The following is a 20,658-nucleotide window of genomic DNA, read 5'->3' on the forward strand; positions in this document are numbered from 1 at the left end:
TCCCTCGACCATTCCCTCGACCTGTCCCTCCACCTATGCCTCCGCAAGCCCCACGATCGGCTGACTTCCGCACGCGGGCCGGCCGGGTCGTGCGCCCGCTGGTGCGTTTCGTTCCTCTGGTTCTGGGGGGGGGGGGGTCCTGTGGCGGCGCCCAAGGGTCGTGCCATCATACTATCGAACCCCTCGGCACTGGAGTGGTTCAGTCCGGAGGCAGTCCTTAACCAGAGGGTTTAAAGGCAGGGGTTTGGGTGCTATCTTTCTCTCGTTTGGACCTCCCTACAACCGGGAGGAACATAATTAAAGGTGCCTCTCAAAACCCTGGACTTCGTGCTTCCTTTTGAGACCCACGCACTACAATATTATGAATATTGTGATAGACACTAAAAGCTGGTATAGCTCAGTTGGTCAGGCAGCATCTCTGGAGAAAACCAATAAGAAACGTTTTGGGTTGAACCACTTTTCAGACTGAAAGTATAGGTATGTGGGGTGGGGGCGAAATCGGGGCCGGCAACAGATGACCTCAGGAAGGGAATAGCCCGTAATGGCTGGGGAAGGTGTGATAACCAGAGGTATACAAGGATGCGGAATACAATGTCGTCCAAGTGAAACTAGGTAGGACATCTAGGATGGAGGAAGGGGGAGAGAAGGGAGCGTAGGGAATGAAGGAGTTGAAATTAGAGGAATTAATGTTCATGCCGCTGGGTTGTAAGCTGCCCAAACAAAATATGAGGTACAGTTCCTCCAAATTGCCTGTGGCATCACTCCAACGGCGACAGTGGAGGCAGCCCAGGACAGAAGGATCAGTATGGGAATGCGAAGAGGAGTTAATATGTTTGGCAACCAGGAGGTTGCGTTGGCCAAGACGGACGGAGTGTAAGCCTTCAGCAAAACAATCGCCGTCTATACTTGGATGGCGATTGTTTTGCTGAAGGCTTACACTCCGTCCGTCTTGGCCAACGCAATCTCCTGGTTGCCAAACATACTAGGAACACCGGATACAGTAGATGAGGTTGGAGGCGGTGCAAGGAAACTACTGCCTCTCCTGAAAGGACTGTCGTCGCAGGATGGAATTGAGAGAGGAGGCATAAGGTCAAGTGTTGTATCTCCTGAGGTTGCAGGGGAAAGTCCTTAAGGACGAGCTGGTTTAAGTGGGAAGGGATAAGTGCACCAGAGTTGCGAGGGAACGGTGTCGCAATAAAGCAGAAAGGGGTGGAGATAGGAAGATGTGACGAGGGAAAAATAGATCAGCCATGATTGAATGGCGTAGACTTGATGGGCTGAATGGCCCAATTCTGTTCCTATATCTAATGGTATAAAGGGTATAGGAGAAAACTTAAAGACATTATGAGAACAAAAATAGGCCATAAAATGATGTAGAATTCAGAAGAATTCTATTATTTCCTAAAATATATTAGAAGAGGTTAGCTAAGGAATGGTTAATCTGTGTGTTGAGCCAGGGGATAAGAGTCAGATCCAAGATGATTATCTAGGGAAGTGAAAGTTAATATTCTGTACTAACCCTGTATCAGGAACGAAGAAGTGCTAGAAATATCAAATTAGGGTGGAAATTCTCCTGAGTTGGTTCAGATCTATCCCAGGATATAAGGGAGCAAATTGCTTGCTCTTTGACAGAAACTTTTACATCTTCATAACCACACTGGAAAGGGCAGACAGAGAGATACTGGGCTAGATCAGGCAGATGGGATTAACATAGATCTGCATCACTATCAGTGTAGATGATGTGGGCCAAAAAGGACCAATTTCTTGTCTATGTTGCTATGATTCTTACATAGATAATAGTTAATAAACAAAACAAAATATACACTTAATCTTCATCAGAAGAAAACTTTACCTGTGGTGGCAGGCTACCCTTAAATTTATTTCTGGTAAATGGCCAAATTTAAATCCTCTGGTGGTCCAACTGTGGGATCAATTTGTCAACAAAACCTTAATTTTCTTTAAATGTGCAGCTTGTGTCTTCTACGAAATTTAACTGAGTAGGGATTCTTGGTGAGTAGCCATTAATAAGAATATTTAACATTGGTCAGTTTCGTTTTGGAAATAAATGCACCATATATTTTGCCCAATATGTTTTAAACAGCTGTTCCTTTCATTTTATAATAACAATGGATGAAACCACTCAGTGGCCTCAGTCAAAATAAAATTAATCTTGATTCTCAAGAAATGATTTCTCACTCACCTTGAAGGCAATAAGCAGCTAGTTCTAGTCCGATTTCATAAGGGCATTTCAATCTGCAAAACAGTAATTCATAGTGAGTTAAATCTCATTACATGGTTCCACATTTGTTCAAAGACCAACCACACTGAAAAATAAAAATAAAATTAATCTTGATTCTCAAGAAATTCTCAAGGGTTTTTTCAATCAGCAGACCCAAGTGAAAATATAAGTAGCCATGCTAAGAAATTGACCAATATAATTTAATAGAGTTGAATGCATTTAGATCTTTTGATAGACTTGTTCTTGCAACAACAACAAGAAAAGGATTATTGCAAACAAAATACACAAGAATTATTTACTTAAATAGATTCTATTTTTGGAACGAACCATGCAAGGCTCTAAGTGAAAACCATGGTGGTCTGACATCAACTTACTTGCCAGAGAGAATATCTTGTCTAAGTTGTAGCACAAAGAGATATCTGAAAAACAGTACACTACAGTTACATTTGAGTCATTTAGAGTCAGTTAGAGTCATTTCTCCAATATCTTTCATTGTTTTTCTGCTCTAAAATGTTTTCAATTAATTCAATTCCAAAAAAGTAAATGTATACAGCATTATATACGCAAAGCATTTAGCATATGCTAAATATATATTACCTATGTGTAATACTTCAAGTTGAGACCATGTTAATTCGCATATAATAATAGAAGTGTGAAACGTGGCAAGAAACCGCTGGAAGCACACACAAGTCTGACGTTACTTACTTACCTGCTGTGCATTTCCAGTAATTTATATCATTATTGCAGATTATTATATCAGTCACTGTTTTAGAATATAATGGATACAATGCCGTAATTACAAGGCAGAATCTAACCAGGGAGTTCAGATGATGGAATACATTGTAATAACAAAGCTCAAGCTATGTATAACCTTTCTGCACACAACCCAACTTAAGCTTTCAAAGAGAAAACACTGATCTTTAAGAGATCACTTAAATTTTTTTCGACTATAGCTTTGTCCAGTCTTATTACAAGTTAAATAAATTTATAGATGAATAATGGTGGGTTCCATATTGATGTACGTGTACAGAAATCAGCTGATTATCCTTATAACTATAAAACTCTGATCTTGTATGTGAATTTGTTTGAGTGTGATCACATCTTCTCGAAAAAACAACGCGCTAACGGTAAAAAATTTACATATTCCACTAGAGATTTATCCCGTGAAGTCAACAATCACATCTGAAAAATTCATGCTTTATTTCTCGAGTTATGAATCAAAATATTCACAAATCTGAAATGACTTTGAAAAAAAACCCCGGCTCTTTCGCTGATGTTCTTTCGCTGATGACGTCACAATGGATCTGCTTCGCGCGGCCTGCGCTGTGTTCCACGCGCTGCGAGTGACGCCTGCAGCCACCAGCCCCCTCATGTGGAAACGCACATGTTCCTAAATATGTAATTCGCATTAGTATTCTCCAAAGGAAACGACATGGATAGCAATGAGATCATGAAGGCGTATTTTGATGTCCGAGGGCATATCAACATTAGGAAGGATTGCTGGATAAACCATTTAAATCGGTACGTCCCCAGGGCCTGATTGAATTTATCCCAGGACACAGAGGCATGGATGGGAAGAATTGCTGGAATCATGACAGTGATCCTTGCATCCCCTTCAGCCGCAAGCATAGTCCCAGAAGATTGGAAAATAGCAATGTTGTTCATTTGTTTAAAAACAATGGGGACAAACGTATATTTCAATTCAATTCAATTCAACTTTAATGTCATTGCACAAATACTGAGTATGGGTACAACGAAATGCAGTTTTGCGTCAGTCCGTAGTAGTGCAATATAGAAATTTAAAAAAAAAGAGGATACAGAATAATAAAAATACAGAATAATTAAACAATGGGGACGGAGGGACCGGAGGAATCTATCGGCGGGACTCCGAGTTCAGCAATGCGACGGTATGATTGTAGAAGCTGTTCCTCATCCTACTGGTACGAGACCTGAGGCTCCTGTACCGCCTCCCTGATGGGAGGAGGGCAAACAGTCCATGGTTGGGGTGGGAGGGGTCTTTAATGATCTTCCCAGCCCGTTTCAGACACCGTTTTCGGTGGAGGGCATCCATGGCAGGGAGCGGGGCACCGATGATGTGCTGCGCGGTTTTCACCACCCGTTGTAGTGCCTTCCTGTCCGCAACAGTGCAGCTGCTGTACCATACCGTGAAGCAGGCGGTCAGGATGCTCTCGATGGTACACCGGTAGAAGTTGGTCAGGATCTGGGGGGACAGGTGGGCTTTCTTGAGCCTCCTCAGGAAGTAAAGGCGCTGCTGTGCCTTTTTGATCAGCTTGGAGGTGTTGAGGGACCAGGACAAATCCTCCGAGATGTGTACCCCGAGGAATTTGTAGCTGGAGACGCGCTCCACCTCAGTCCCGTTTATATGGATGGGGGTATGTCTGCCCCCTCTGACCTTCCTGAAGTCGACAATCAGTTCCTTCGTCTTCTTGGAGTTGAGGACGAGGTTATTATTGGCACACCAGGTTGTCAGGTGCTGGAACTCCTCTCTGTAGGCTGACTCATCGTTGTCACTGATCAGTCCTACCACCGTGGTGTCGTCAGCAAACTTAATGATGGCGTTGGATCCGTACTTAGGGATGCAGTCGTGGGTGAAGAGTGAGTAGAGGAGAGGGCTGAGCACACAGCCCTGTGGCACGCCGGTGTTCAGTGTTATAGTGGTGGAGGTGAGGTTGTTGACCCTAACAGACTGTGGTCTGTTGGTGAGGAAATCCAGTGTCCAGTTGCAGAGGGAGGTGGAGATGCCAAGCCCGCTGAGTTTGGTGATCAAGCTGGCGGGGATGACAGTGTTGAAAGCGGAGCTGAAATCAATGAACAGCAACCTGATGTAGGAGTTGTTGTTGTCCAGGTGGGTCAGGGCAGAGTGTAGGGCCGCCGATATGGCGTCCTCTGTAGACCTGTTGGCCCGGTAGGCAAACTGATGGGGGTCCAGTGTGGGGGGGAGGCTGGCTTTGAGGTGAGCCAAGATCAGCCGCTCAAAGCACTCAGCAATGACAGGGGTGAGTGCCACTGGGCGGAAATCGTTGAGGCTCCCTGTGGCTGACTGTTTGGGCACTGGCACGATGGTTGATGTCTTGAGGCAAGTGGGGACAACACCCTGGGCCAGTGAGAGATTGAAAATGTCGGTAAAGACTGGGGATAGTTGTCCAGCACATGCCCTAAGCACCCGGCCAGGGATGCCATCGGGGCCGGCAGCTTTGCGCTCATTCACCTTGCTCAGTGCATCTTGTACAGCAGAGGTGGAGAGACTGAGGGGTTGTTCATTTGGGGGTGGAGCAACTTTGATGGCTGGGGTTTTGTTATCTCGGTCAAAGCGAGCATAGAAATGGTTTAGCTCGTCAGGAAGGGTGGCGTTGTCTGGGGGAGGGGTGTTAACTTTCTGGTAATCGGCAAGGGATTTGATTCCTTGCCACATGCGCCTGGGGTCAGAGTTGTTTTGGAAGTGCTCCTCAATCCGCCGTTTGTGATTGAGTTTGGCATTCCTAATTCCCATTTTCAGATTGGCCCTGGATGAGCTGTATCCCTCAGCGTCGCCAGATCTGAAAGCGGCATCGCGAGCCTTCAGTAGGAGTCTGACCTCCCTGCTCATCCACGGCTTCTGGTTAGGGAAGGTCTTTATTTCTTTGTGGGTAGTGACATTATCGGTGCAGAATTTTATATAGTCCATAACTGTTGAGGTGTATGAGTTGATGTCCACTTGTGAATTGAAGGTGGACTGGGTAGCAAACAGACTCCAGTCTGTCTGCTGAAACTGCTGCTGTAAAACAGAGACAGCCCCCTCAGGCCAGACCTTCACTGTCCTCATGGTAGGTTTCACACGTCTGATCAGAGGTGTGTATTTGGGGAGCAGGAACAGAGAGAGGTGGTCAGACTGACCAAGGTGGGGGAGGGGGAGGGCTTTGTAGGCTTCAGTAATATTAGTGTAAACTAAGTCCAGAATATTGTTTCCTCTGGTTGGGCAGGAAACATGCTGATGGAACCTGGGGAGTACAGTTTTAAGGTCGGAGTGGTTGAAATCACCCGCAACAATAAATGCCCCCTCTGGGTGAGCAGATAGATGTTTGCTGATAGCAGCTTGCAGCTCTTCCATTGCTAGCCTGGCATTAGCGTCCGGGGGTACATAGACTGCGGTGATAACAGTCGATGTGAATTCTCTGGGCAAATAGAAGGGCCTGCACTTTAACATCAGGTATTCCAGGTCAGCAGAGCAGTGACTACCAATCCTAACGACGTCCGTGCACCATGTGTTATTCACATAGATGCACAGTCCGCCGCCCTTGGTCTTACCGGAGTCCTCCGCTGTTCTGTCGGCCCTGAAGACAGTGCGCCCCTCCAGCTCGATGGCGTTGTCCGGGATGTTGCCGTTGAGCCATGTTTCAGTAAAGACCATGGCGTTGCAGTCAGCGATCCGTCTGTGTGTGGTGATCCGCAGCCTTAGTTCATCGATTTTACTCACCAGGGATTGGACATTCGCGAGGAAAATGCTGGGCAGAGCTGGCTGATGAGGATTTAATTTCAGCCTAGCTAGATGTCCTCCCCGCTTCCCACGTCTTTGTTTGCGGTCCCTGCGCCGCCTCCGGGCACTTCCTGTCGGGGAAGCTGGCCCGCTAGAGCACGGTGTCTTGGCGATCTCCAGCAGCAGTTGAAAGTCGCTTCTGGGGCTCGTTACGCAGAGACGGCCGAGCTCTAATAGCTCCTGACGGCCGTATAGAGTCTTCGCTCGGGTGCTCCGGGCGAAAACTAAGGTAATGATTAACAGAAAAATAACTAAATTACAAAAACTACGGAGACGCAGAGCCTCGCGTTGTGCACGCAACGCCATCTTGATCATTTCATCCTAAAATTCTGTAAAGTAAGAGAGTCAATAGAAATGAATTAATGGCAGATAAATAGATTTAAGATAATCTAATTGAATGATGGAACAATCAAAAGGAGCCGAATGATCAACTTTAGTTTGAATTGCGGGCGAGAGCCCTTAACACGTTTCAAGAGATCAATCAAAACAGATATGTTACGTGATAGCAGGCTTTGCAATTCATAATGCCAGATGGAGAAAGGCACGTCCAAAAGATTAATAGGTACTGAGGCAAAATATCTTCAATGGATCCAAAATTTATAAGTTTTGATCATATTATGTTGGTTTGGTGGTCTTGTGGCTCTAACTTGGTGTATTCTGTTGTAATTTAGGGTCGTGTGTTCAGTTTTGGTCACATTGCAAAAGGAATGATGCTGTTAAGCTGGAAAGCTTGCAGAGAAGATTTCGGATGATGCTGCGAAGGCCTGACCTATATGGAGGGGTCGAGCAAGCTAGGACATTATTCATTAAAGCATGGATGCTAAGGGGTAATCTAATAGAGGTGCAGAAAATCATGAGGTGAATAGATAGGGTGTCTTTTACCCAGAGTAGGTGAATCAAGAACCTGAGGATATTGGTTTAGGATGAGAGGGAAAAATTTAATAGGAACATGAGGGGCAATTATTTGGAATGGGTATATGGAACGAGCTCTCAGAGGAGGTAGGTACTATAACAACAATTAAAATACATTTGGATAGATATGTGGATAGGAAAGGTTTAAAGGTGATATATGCCAAAAGCAGGCAGACGGAACTAGCACAGATTGGGAATTGGTCGGTTAAACAAGTTGAGCCAAAGGGCCTGTTTCCATGCTTTATGGCTCTTTGACCCTGGGTCTATAAGGGTTAATAATCTACCCGACTGTTCAAGTCCCCACTACAGTAGTTATTTAAATGAACTTATTAAATTGAATAATTCTTGAATTATGACCAGAAGACTGCTGAGTTATTTACATAAAGGCCCATGAATGATATTCAAAATCAGGAATTTGCTACTCATAATACAGTTTATTTGAGTGTCTGACCACAAAGACCCTTTAACTATATGGATGAGCAAGATTACCACGGTCAATCACATCCTGAAAACAATTATAACATTTAGAAAGGTGAAGCTTCCTGTTAGTCACACTTGGTTTCATTTCTACAACACATTCCTACCTTGTAAACTCTTCACGAAGGTTGTTTGGTTCAGAGGAGTAAAATTTTATTCTGAAGTATAAGCAGTAAGGAGGTCCAACTGGGAAAAGTAAATGTATAGATTACTTTCCATGTCAGATTACGATGGTTAAATTTTTGATTACTTACTATGTAAAACACATCAATATAATGCAGATTTCATTTTTAAAATCAAAAAAACTATTGCTGTGCTACTATAGATACTTACTTTTCATTTGTTTCTTGATGAGTTTTGTGTGGTCTAACCAGTGCTGTTTAAAGAAAAAGACAAGTTAGGATGAATATTATGAATGAATATCACAAACTTGTCAGTATAGATGCCGTTCTTCTTAGTAAATGACAATGCCTATTAGCAACGTATGACTGATATACTTAGAAACATAGAAACATAGAAAATAGGCGCAGGAGTAGACCATTCGGCCCTTTGAGCCTGCACCGCCATTCAATATGATCATGGCTGATCATCCAACTCAGTATCCTGTACCTGTACCTGCTTTCTCTCCATACCCCCTGATCCCTTTAGCCACAAGGGCCACATCTAACTCCCTCTTAAATATAGCCAATGAACTGGCCTCAACTACCTTCTGTGGCAGAGAATTCCAGAGATTCACCACTCTCTGTGTAAAAAATACTTTCCTCATCTCGGTAAATGTTTTTATTATGATATGTACTTGCTTCTAATAAAATTATTATACAATGCCTCAAAGCAAAACTCCAATGGTTCTTCCTTCTTTTAGAGATAAAAAAACATTCCTTTGCTAAGATTAGGGATCATAATCTATATCTATATTACTAAAAGTCTGATCTTGACCACTTCCTGTTGTTCTGTATATTGATTTTAGAAAAAACGCTGCCACTTACGGCTGTGATTTTTGGCCATCTTACTCAGAGTCCCCCTCCTCTGTGCAGGACAAGAGGATTTTCCCATCGACAAAAAGTAAAAGAGTTATTAGTGTTTAAAAAATGTTGAGATTCTCTCTCCTGAAGGCCACGCCCCTTCCGGAGGGACTATAAAACCCGTTGAGTGCCTCAGTCAGTCTCTGCAAGATGGGGAGCGTGAGGATCACGTCTCTCAGTCTGAGCAGTGAATAACACTGAACACATGTCTACTAAACTCTGAGTGATTTTGCTGACTTGTCAGTGCCCTTAATGTGGTTTGAAAATATAGTTTGGGAATGCTAAAACTGTGTTGCCTTTGGTTTGGAAATGCTAAAGCTGTGTTGTCTTTGGTTTGGAAATGTTAAAGCTGTGTTGCCTTTGGTTTGGAAATGCTAAAGCTGTGTTGCCTAATTAAAGTTGCCTTGTCTAATTAAAGTTGCATTGCCTTCTATATAATTAAAAGTCTAATCTTGACCACTTCCTGTTTGCACCTTATATTGAATTTAGAAAAAACGCTACCACGTACGGCTGTGATTTTTGACCATCTTACTCGGAGTCCCACTCCGCGCATCAGGTGCCGAGGATTTTTCCCATCGATAAAAAATAAAAGAATTATTAGTGTTTAAAAAATGTTAAGAGTCTCTCTCCTGTCAATCACACCATGAAGGCCACGCACCTTCAGGTGGGAGGGACTATAAAACCCAGAAGTGTGGGCATGGCTCAGTCTCTGCAAGAGGGAGGAGGGAGAGGTCACGACTCGCTGTCTTTAGTGGCCTTGCACCCTACTTGAAATGGTATGAAACTGCACTTGAATTTGGTGGCCTTGCACCCTGCTTGAAGTGGTAAGAAACTGCACTTGAATTTGGTGGCCTTGCACCCTGCTTGAAATGGAATTTCAAGGAATAGCCGTGAATCAACTGCCAGCCCACCAGCTGTGAGTGAGCTACCAGCACAACAGGCTTGAGTGACTGAGCTGCCAGCCCAAGAATCCATTCGGCCCACAATGTCCATACTAGCCCTCTGGAAACCAGTCCCTTAGCCTAAAACACCCATACTAGCGCTGGGTGGAGAGGTAGAATATTGCGTTCGGGGACCAGCCCTCCCGTGTGATGCTGGGACCCAACGGGTCCCTCTTAGTCTAGTCTGTAATAAAAATGATGGAATATTCAGCAGATCCGTTTTTAAGAATGGTTGCCTAACTGAAATGTTAAGTTTCTCTTTCAGTAGGTGCTGCCAGACCTGATTAATATTTCCAGCATTCTGTTTTTATTGTACATTTGCAGCATCTGCTTTTCTTTTCTTTTTATAACATTTCTTGTTGCACTGATAGTCTGAGAATGAACTCAGAGAGCAGATTTCCCAAAGAAAGAACCACATGGCTTGTGTTCGCAGGGATAAATAACTTTGTGAAATAACGCTTCAACTGTATTTTAATATATGAATTACATAATGATTTTGAAAAGGACAAATGTATTAAGGAAATTTATTTGAAATTACGAGACCTGTGTTTGTCTAGCAGACATTCCTTCTCTCCAGTCCTGCTGAGCTACTCCAGCATTTTGTGTCATCTTCGGTTTAAATCAGCATCTGCAGTTCCTTCCTACACAGCCAGTCCCGAAACCTTGTTTTCTGTAAATCTTGTTAATACAGTCTGCCCTACATACTAAATAACACAATTTGGAATAACCATATAACAATTACAGCACGGAAACAGGCCATCTCGACCCTTCTAGTCCGTGCCGAACACGTATTCTCCCCTAGTCCCATATACCTGCGCTCAGACCATAACCCTCCATTCCTTTCCCGTCCATATAACTATCCAATTTATTTTAAATGATAAAAACGAACCTGCCTCCACCACCTTCACTGGAAGCTCATTCCACACAGCCACCACTCTCTGAGTAAAGAAGTTCCCCCTCATGTTACCCCTAAACTTCTGTCCCTTAATTCTCAAGTCATGTCCCCTTGTTTGAATCTTCCCTACTCTCAGTGGGAAAAGCTTATCCATGTCAACTCTGTCTATCCCTCTCATCATTTTAAAGACCTCTATCAAGTCCCCCCTTAACCTTCTGCGCTCCAAAGAATAAAGCCCTAACTTGTTCAACCTTTCTCTGTAACTTAGTTGCTGAAACCCAGGCAACATTCTAGTAAATCTCCTCTGTACTCTCTCTATTTTGTTGACATCCTTCCTATAATTAGACGACCAAAATTGTACCCCATACTCCAGAATTGGCCTCACCAATGCCTTGTACAATTTTAACATTAGATCCCAACTTCTATACTCAATGCTCTGATTTATAAAGGCCAGCACACCAAAAGCTTTCTTTACCACCCTATCTACATGAGATTCCACTTTCAGGGAACTGTGCACAGTTATTCCCAGATCCATATTCAGGATTATTAGTTGCTTCAATTAATTTCAAATTCACTTCAGTAAACTGGCATCAATATTTTATTTCCTGATCTCGAAGGAGAAGATAAAATCTTTGAGGGCTCCGAACTTTCAGCCACCAAGATTCAGAAGGTCAAATTTCAGAAGGTCAATCCGCTGAATCCTATGATGCGTTGTTGATGAATCAAATAGCTTGCAAAGTATCTTAGGGACTTTAAATGCTGCATTTGTGGCCAGATTATTCTGAGTTCTTTCACGTCTGCTGCATTGACATCGATGACATTTGCCAGTGCAGCTATATATTGTTTTCAAAATTATAGACCTGTGGCAAGAATTTGTTAGAGCAATCTGTTGCCAATGTAATAAATAATTATAAATGGTCACATTATTGGACCCTATGCAATTCATCCAATTATTGCCCCCTTTTCTGTAGGTTACTAATTCTTCTCCAACCTATCCATCCAGTTCTCTCTTGAAGGCCACAATGGAAATTCACTTACAATACATTTGCAGGTACAGGTGCACAACCTTTTATCCGAAAGCCTTGGGACCAGACACTTTTCGTAATTCAGAATTTGTCGGTCTTCGGAATGGAATTTTTTTAGCGTAGATTTTAATGGCTGGCTCAGTGGTAGAGTGCTCGGCTCATATCCGCAAGGTCGCGAGTTTGCGCCTTGATCCTGGCAGTTACTCGATCGCGAGTTTGAGTCTTCAATGTCGTTTTTTCTTGCAGAATAAATGTTTGTATGAAATACAGTGTAGGAGAAGTGTACTGACTGTGTGGGCAGAACTTTGGAAGTGATTGCCCACCAGTCTAAAAAGTCGCTGTGTCTCCCTGTCCCTGGGATAGCAGAGGGCGATCAAACAGCACAATACCCCCCTCCCCCTCCAACTCCAGAGGAATCCGCTCCCCGATGGGCCGCTACCAAAGATCATAGAGGAGCTCCTCTATGATCTTTGGCCGCTACAGCGACAAGTGGCAGTTCGCCCACAGCCCGAGCTGCGCCCCCTCATCCGCCACCCCAAGAACAAGACGTACCTTGCACACCATCAGCTTCTGCCCCTACGTGTTCCTCTGGAGTTGGAGCGGGGCTGGGCTGGAGTTGCTGCTGGCTGTGGGTCTCTGGGATCTCCGTGCTTGCAGTGGGCCTGGGGGTCGGTGGGCGGCGGTGGGAGCTGTGGACCTACGGACCTACCTCCGTGGAGCTAGCCAGCTTCGGAGCGTGGAGAGTTGCGGGGGCGAGCTGCTGCGACCCGACTCCGGTGGATGGTGACACGGGGAGCTCGCGGGTCTCCGGTGGGAGACTGCTTTGCGGGGCACCGGCAGCGGTGACTTCTCCCGCCCGAATTACGGGGTTGAGAGCAAACATCATAGAGGTTGAGAATGACCTGGAGGGGGGGCTTACAACGCCCGGCGCGGCTGTAAATTGCCGCGGACTTGCTAGCGCCCGCCGGGGGCTCCAACATCAAGACCGGGGCAGGGCCCTACATCTCCCGGCGTGGCTTTGCGTGGCCGCTCCCCGATGGGCCCCTACGACGCCCCGAGCTGCGCCCCGTCATCCGCAACCCAGGTTCCTCTGTAGTTGGAGTGGGGCTGGGCTGGGCTGCTGTTGGCTGTGGGTCTCTGGGATCTCCGTGCTTGCGGTGGGCCTGGTGGTCGGTGTCCCGTTGGTCCTGACGTCTCCGGTGACTGGCACTGCCCTGCTGCAATCACCGACGTGAAGACAGTGCAAAGCCCCCGCGCCGGTGCAATGGGCGGGGAGCTGGAGAGGGGAGGGAAGGGGTCACACACATGGCCGGGAAGCAGAGGGGTGTAGGTGGGGTGATACTGAAGCGAGCGACAATCTGCTGCTGCCTGCCCCGCTGAGTTAAAAAGTTCCCACGCAAGACTCACGAAACACTGTATATCGTGAGTCTACCGTGGGAACTTTTTAATTCAGCGGGCAGGCAGCAGCATATTGTCAATTATTAACCCTCCCGCGCAATATACCCTCATCTTCTCTTTTATGAATGGGGATTTAGTTCCCCTTTCTTCGAGGACCGACCGGAGGTTCCGCTGTCACCTCTGCGGGCCGCCCTCGGTGAACGTTTTCAAGGACCTTTCTTCAAGGACCGAAAAAATGGCCGCTATTCGGAGGTTTTCGTTATTTGGATCTTCGGATAAAAGGTTGTGCACCTGTAGTACATTCTGGAATCCAACCACATGTTATGTAAAGAGTATATTTTCCCCCTATATTACTCTTTATTCCCTACCTCTATTTCATTCCAGTTGAGGGCTGACCAGTGTTTTATAAAGATTTAGCGTAACTTTCATGCTTTGGTACCCCCTGCCTCTATTGAGAGCCCTAGATTGTGTCCTTCTTATTAACTGCTTTCTCAACCAGCCATGTCACTTTTAATTATTAATAAACACACCTCTGTTCCTGAACAATGTTTCATTCTTGATTGCCTTTCCTCATTCTTCCTACCAAAATGAATCACCTTACATTTCTCCACATTAAATTTCATTTGCCACATGTCTGTCCATTCCATCAACTTAATTTTATCATGTGATCCATAATTATACTCTTGCTTGTTCACGTTTTGTATCATCTGCAAACTTCATGCCCCAAATGCATACAATCAATGAATTGGTTAGCCAGCTATTTGAACAATTCATCAGAATATTCCAATTTGCAAATGGTGACTATTTTCTACTGCATGTGTGACAAACTCACCCGCTGAGTTTCTCCAGCATTTTTATCTACCTTCGATTTTTCCAGCATCTGCAGTTCCTTCTTAAGCATAATGTACATGAAAATTTGTGTTTGGTTAAAGACAAATGATTTCCTCCAGTGCGAGAAATGATTCGGACAGAATTGTTACTTATTTCCCCAGATAGGAGCCTAGCTGCAGGTACCTTCACATATCAACAAATTGCTCCATCATCTTCAGTTTTCCTGCCAATTTAAATTCCATCTGCCTTGTTTCCATAATCTCTTCTGAGACTCGTCTTCCCATCCTTTCATGCCCTCTGGCCTTTTGTTTTATCTTTCAGACCATATTCTGATAAAGCCATAAGAGGCAGAATCAACTCAGTCTGCACATCACAATGTCTAACGTTTACTGTATGGTTTTCAATAATGTCACACTTCATTGCTCAAACAGAGGGGACTTCCAAGTCCCAATTAAACAAACACAAGTACTTTATCCCGAAACACGAGGAGAAAGGGATGGGAAACGGACTACAGTTGCAATTGAAGCTTTAGAGAAAAAACGTAATGGTTGAACTGACTAATATAATAGCTGTTACTGCCATCCAATCACCCTAATGCCAAGCTTTTGAAACATGGTTACATCATGTACCATATGTGAATTTGATTTTCAAGTTGTATACTGGATTGTTCATAAGGACACAGATTACTTGACTGCAATGATTCCCAAGTTTCAATATACAACTCAATCTTAATAGACACAGAATGTGAAATAGAAAAATCTCAAACAGATGACTTGGCCACAAAGGGAGGTCTCAAGTAAGGTAAAAAATATCAAAACTGTTGATCTAAAATTTCAGGGCTCAGCAATTGAGAGCACAACTGTTAATCAGCGGTTAAAAATCAGAAGAGAGGAGGAAATTGAACTTTAACAAGTTATCAACAGTTGATGTGTTATTATACTGTGTGAATGATAGAAAAGGTAGATGCTTTTGTTTTGCACGGAAAGAGGCCCTTCGGCCAACGTCCATGCCAGTCAAGATGCCCCAACTAAGCTGGTCCCACTTGTCAGCGCCTGGGCTAAACCTTTTGAATCCATTTATCTGTCCAAACTTTTTTTTTAATGGTGCTATTGTACCTGCTGCAAATGGTGCTATTGTACCTGCCTCAATGGCCTTCATGCTATAAACCCATCACTCTCTGTATGGAAAAAGTTGCTGCTTTGGGTCCTATTAAATCTGTCTCCCTTTACCTTAAACCTATGCCCCTCGGTTCTTGATCCCCTAATCTGTGAATAAAACTACATTCACCCTATATATTCTCCTCATGCTTTTATACACTTACCTTGAACTGTATCTTATCACAAACTGATAGACGCACCAATCTTATCACAAACTGTATCTTATCACAAACTGATAGAAACCAATGAAAATCAACTCTGCCACAGTAAACCAAGTGACACCACTGCTCCAGAGAAAATATCCCTTTCATTCTCAATATAGGAAAGCAACCCGACTAATAATCTTTCATCCTACAATTTTTGCATCATACTGCTGTTTTGTATTTGTCATTGTATTTATACATTTTAATTATTGCTCATTCATTGATCTGCATGTGAACTCTGCATAGTGTTAGACCCTGGTTATATGACAATTAACTCATCTGAATCTTTCACCAGTGACGTCACTATCATACTATCTATCAAAGCAAAGTAAAAACACCTTCAAGGTTAACAATGCACCTTGTTTCTGTGGACAAAGCCATTGTTTAAATCTCATTGTATGCGTGATGACAATAAAAGACCAGGCCATAATCTCACATAAAATTTCGGATTTTATCACTTCCGGCTGTCTGCCCTCCACAGCCTCCAACCTTATCATTCCTCGCACAGCCCATGTTTACCGTCTCCCCAAAATCCATAAACAGAGCTGCCCTTGCAGACCCAGTGTTTCTGCCTGCTCTTGTCCCACTGAGATCGTTTCCAAGTACCTCGACTCCATCCTATCCCCCCCTGGTCCAAATTGTGAGCAATTTTGAACACCATATCTGATGAAGGATGCGCTAGCCCTGGAGAGGGTCCAGAGGAGGTTTATGAGAATGATCCCAGGAGTGAGCGGGTTAACATATGATAATGAGTGTTGGACTCACTAGGCCTGAACTCGCTGGAGTTTAGAAGAATGAGGGGACGACCTCATTGAAACATACCGAATAGTGAAAGGCTTGGAAAGAGTGGACGTGGAGAGGATATTTCCACTAGTGGCAGAGCCAAGGACAAGAGGCCATAGCCTCAGAATTAAAGGCTGTACCTTTAGAAAGGAGACGAGGAGGAATTTCTCTAATCGGAGGGTGGTGATTCTGTGAAATGTTTTGCCACAGAAGGCTGTGGAGGCTAAATCAATGGATATTTTTAAGGCAGAGATAGAAAAGAATCTTGATTAGTACAGGGTTATGGGGAGAAGGCAGGAGAATGGGCTTGGTAGGGAGAAGTAGATCAGCCATGAATGAATGGCGGAGTAGACTTGATGGGCAAAATGGCCTAACTCTGCTCCTCGCTTATGGTCCTCCCGACCCAAGTCAAAGACACCTCACATGCCCTCTGTCTCTTCTATGACTTCCGTCTTCCAGGCCCCCACTCCCTCAACTGCACCTCGTATTTTTATTGGGCAGCTTACAACACAATGGCATGAATATTGATTTCTCTAACTTCAAGTAACCCTTACTTTACCTCTCTCCGTCTCTCCCCATCCTAGTTCTACGACTCGTTCTACTGTCGTCCTGATTAAATATTACTAATTGTATGCTGCGTGGTCACCTTTCCCTCTTTATCACCATCTGCTTTCATCTGTTATTTTCACACCTTATGCTTCCATATCTCTAGACTCCCTCTTCCCTGACTGTCTGAAGAAGGGTCTCAACCCGAAACGTTACCCATTCCTTCTTTCCAGAGATGCTGTCTGCCCTGCTGAGTAACCAGCATTTTGTGTCTCTCTTCGGTGTAAACCAGCATCAGCAGTTCCTTCCTATACAATAACTAAATTGTGACTCAAATTCCCACTCTCTTTCACACACCATACACAGACGCACACAAACTCACATGCCCTTTCTCTTCTGTGTGAACACATCTCTATTTTCACTGCATTGCCATTTTGCAGAGAAGTGATCAAAGCTTTCAGTTACCGGTCACTAATTCTCCATTCCTACTGATCTCTATTTGTTCTTCTACACTGTTCAAGCCCAATGGCAACTTGAAGAACTGTCATAGCATAATGCAGACCAGGGGCCCAATATTGAAATGTAACTAGTATAGTTACTATACTATGGACAATAGGTGCAGGAGCAGGCCATTTGGCCCTTCGAGCCAGCACTGCCATCCAATGTGATCATGGCTGATCACCTCCAATCAGTACCCCGTTCCTGCCTTCTCCCCATATCCCCTGACTCCACTATCTTTAAGACCCCTATCTAGCTCTCTCTTGAAAGTATCCAGAGAACTGGCCTCCAACACCCACTGAATATCCTTCCTCAAATTAGGAGACCAAAACTGCACACAATACTTCAGGTGTGGTCCTGTACTAGGGCCTTGTACAACTGCAGAATGACCTTTTTAAGAGCCCTATCTCGCTCTCTCTTGAAAGCATCCAGAGAACCTGCCTCCACCGCCCTCTGAGGCAGAGAATTCCACAGACTCACCACGCTCTGTGAGAAAAAGTGTTTCCTCGTCTCCGTTGTAAATGGCTTACTCCTTATTCTTAAACTGTGGCCCCTGGTTCTCGACCTTCCCAACATCGGGAATATGTTTCCTACCTCTAGTGTGTCCAAGCCCTTAACAAGCTTATATATTTCAATGAGATACCCTCTCATCCTTCTAAACTCCAGAGTGTACAAGCCCAGCTGTTCCATTCCTCGTTATAAAGGGGGGGGGGGGGGGAAGAGGGAGGGGGAGAGGGGGAGAGGGGGAGAGGGAGAGAGGGAGAGAGGGAGAGAGGGAGAGAGGGAGAGAGGGAGAGAGGGAGAGAGGGAGAGAGAGAGAGAGAGAGAGAGAGAGAGAGAGAGAGAGAGAGAGCTAGCTAGCTAGCTGAAATCCTGCCTTTGCTGTAGTGCGCATGTGCAGCGCTAGTTTATTGGCAGGTTTTTCAAATATGGATTGTCATTATCTGAAGAGTATCTTAGGAAACAAAGAGAGAAGAATGGAGTTCGTGTACCAATAATGTGGTAAGTACATTTCTTAGTGCTATGTTTTTAAATACAGTATTTCCCGGGGTGGAGGGAGAGTTCCTTTCACAGCATTTTGGGGAGTCTGGCCCAGGGTAAAGTTGCGGGGAGGGCAGGAGCGTTGTGAAGGAGGGGATCTGGATCATGCCAGTAACCCACTTGCGCAAATCCTTAAATTCCGACAGCGTGATTGAGGTTACTCAGCTATGGGAATTTAAGGATTTAAGAAGTCGGCGAGCGGCAGGTGAGAGGTGTTCAGACGGAGAACACTGCCAAAGGTGAGCGGGCCGGCAGAAGGCGCTGAAGTGGCGGCCAGTTCTGCTGTCGGGTCCCGGCAGCCACTCGCAGCTACCCGAGCTGCTTCTATCTCCGGCTACAATGCGGTGGCGCCCGGAGCGCCGCAGAGGCGGTGAGTGAGTTCTGGCATTATCCCCGACCCCCTCCTTCTCAACATTCCTGCCCTCCCTGCAACTTTACCCCTGGCACAGACTCTCCACACGCTGTGAAAGGAACTCTCCCCCCAATTGGTCCCTTGAACAAGTGTTGTCATTCAATAAGATGACAACTGATTCAACTTTTCCCTGTGCTCCCGTTTTTCCCACCATCTTTCCACCTGCCATCACCCTTCACCCCCCACCCATTCAGTAATTCAGAATAAAGGAGACTTGGAAACCTTGGGCAAATTGAATTGTTACTGTCTTTATTTTTATTTTTTATTTTTACGGAGAGAACAATCTGCGCATGCCCGTTTTAATTGTTTTTTTAAAAAGCCGACTGACTGCCGACCCTGAGTAATTAATCACGGCACGTGCCTGAGGACAACATAGGATAAATATTTTTTTCCTGCTCCCTACCCATACCCACCCAACCCCTCAAGCATGCTTCTACTCTACCTCAGCCTGTTGCCATTATATGTTTCCTCACTGACATGTGCCATGAATCAAACAGCGACCTGGTTTTTTGGAGTGGAAATATCACCATTATCGTACGTCAGGCTTTTAAATGGAAGTCAGAAACCCCTTTCTCCGAGGCTACTCCACCAGTCCAGACCGTCCCTAGTCAGAGCTGGTAGCCTGCAAGTCACGTTTGTATACCAGATAAAAGGAAAAGAGGCCGATTATAGTTAGTTTCATGTGTACATAATGTGGGGTTTTTTAAGCTGTTAGCTTTGCTGAGTTTTGGGCTGGTATATTTTGCATCTTTTCTCACATATTTGACAAAGAAACGTAAGAATTACAGATTTAATTGTTCAAACCAGTCCAATTTAAATTCTACCTTACTGACTTTCTGAATCCAATACCAAGCATCAAAAAAATGCTTTTGTCATCACCTGGGGCAAATAAATAAAAACTAAAACTTTAGTCCTTCAATATAAACAGAAGATAACTTACTAAAACTTGTAACGCATCCATGAACTGCAGGCTGAAGTATTCTATCTCCACAAGATCCAAATGGTAAACAATCTGGTCGAAGAGATCTTGACCGTTTGCATTTTTCTAAAAATAAAAAGCATATGAACATTGAGTTATTGTTTTAAAGATTAAATTACATGAAAAAATAACTAAAACAATCAAGGCAATATCTCCAAGTTTGCGGATGACACTAAGCTGGGGGGCAGTGTTAGCTGTGAGGAGGATGCTAGGAGACTGCAAGGTGACTTGGATAGGCTGGGTGAGTGGGCAAATGTTTGGCAGATGCAGTATAATGTGGATAAATGTGAGGTTATCCATTTTGGTGGCAAAAACAGGAAAGCAGACTATTATCTAAATGGTGGCCGACTAGGAAAAGGGGAGTGCAGCGAGACCTGGGTGTCATGGTACACCAGTCATTGAAAGTAGGCATGCAGGTGCAGCAGGCAGTGAAGAAAGCGAATGGTATGTTAGCTTTCATAGCAAAAGGATTTGAGTATAGGAGCAGGGAGGTTCTACTGCAGTTGTACAGGGTCTTGGTGAGACCGCACCTGGAGTATTGCGTACAGTTTTGGTCTCCAAATCTGAGGAAGGACATTATTGCCATAGAGGGAGTGCAGAGAAGGTTCACCAGACTGATTCCTGGGATGTCAGGACTGTCTTATGAAGAAAGACTGGATAGACTTGGTTTATACTCTCTAGAATTTAGGAGATTGAGAGGGGATCTTATAGAAACTTACAAAATTCTTAAGGGGTTGGACAGGCTAGATGCAGGAAGATTGCTCC

The 20,658-nt window shown here is 44.5% G+C and overlaps 1 protein-coding gene across 1 annotated transcript in view; it reads right to left on the minus strand.

The window, feature by feature from the left end:
* The window catches only part of epb41l4b (erythrocyte membrane protein band 4.1 like 4B), a 244,302-nt gene that overhangs the window by 161,009 nt on the left and 62,635 nt on the right, over nucleotides 1-20,658 (minus strand). Inside the window, exons 2-6 of the mRNA XM_033049625.1 lie at nucleotides 19,855-19,959; nucleotides 8,496-8,538; nucleotides 8,270-8,348; nucleotides 2,614-2,658; nucleotides 2,201-2,253 (exon numbers count right to left, since the gene is read on the minus strand). Coding sequence (XP_032905516.1) covers nucleotides 2,201-2,253; nucleotides 2,614-2,658; nucleotides 8,270-8,348; nucleotides 8,496-8,538; nucleotides 19,855-19,959 — 325 coding nt within the window. The remainder of the gene's footprint in view (nucleotides 1-2,200; nucleotides 2,254-2,613; nucleotides 2,659-8,269; nucleotides 8,349-8,495; nucleotides 8,539-19,854; nucleotides 19,960-20,658) is intronic.

The sequence above is a fragment of the Amblyraja radiata genome, chromosome 2 (genome assembly GCF_010909765.2).
Source record: "Amblyraja radiata isolate CabotCenter1 chromosome 2, sAmbRad1.1.pri, whole genome shotgun sequence".
In the NCBI taxonomy this organism is placed as follows: domain Eukaryota; kingdom Metazoa; phylum Chordata; class Chondrichthyes; order Rajiformes; family Rajidae; genus Amblyraja; species Amblyraja radiata.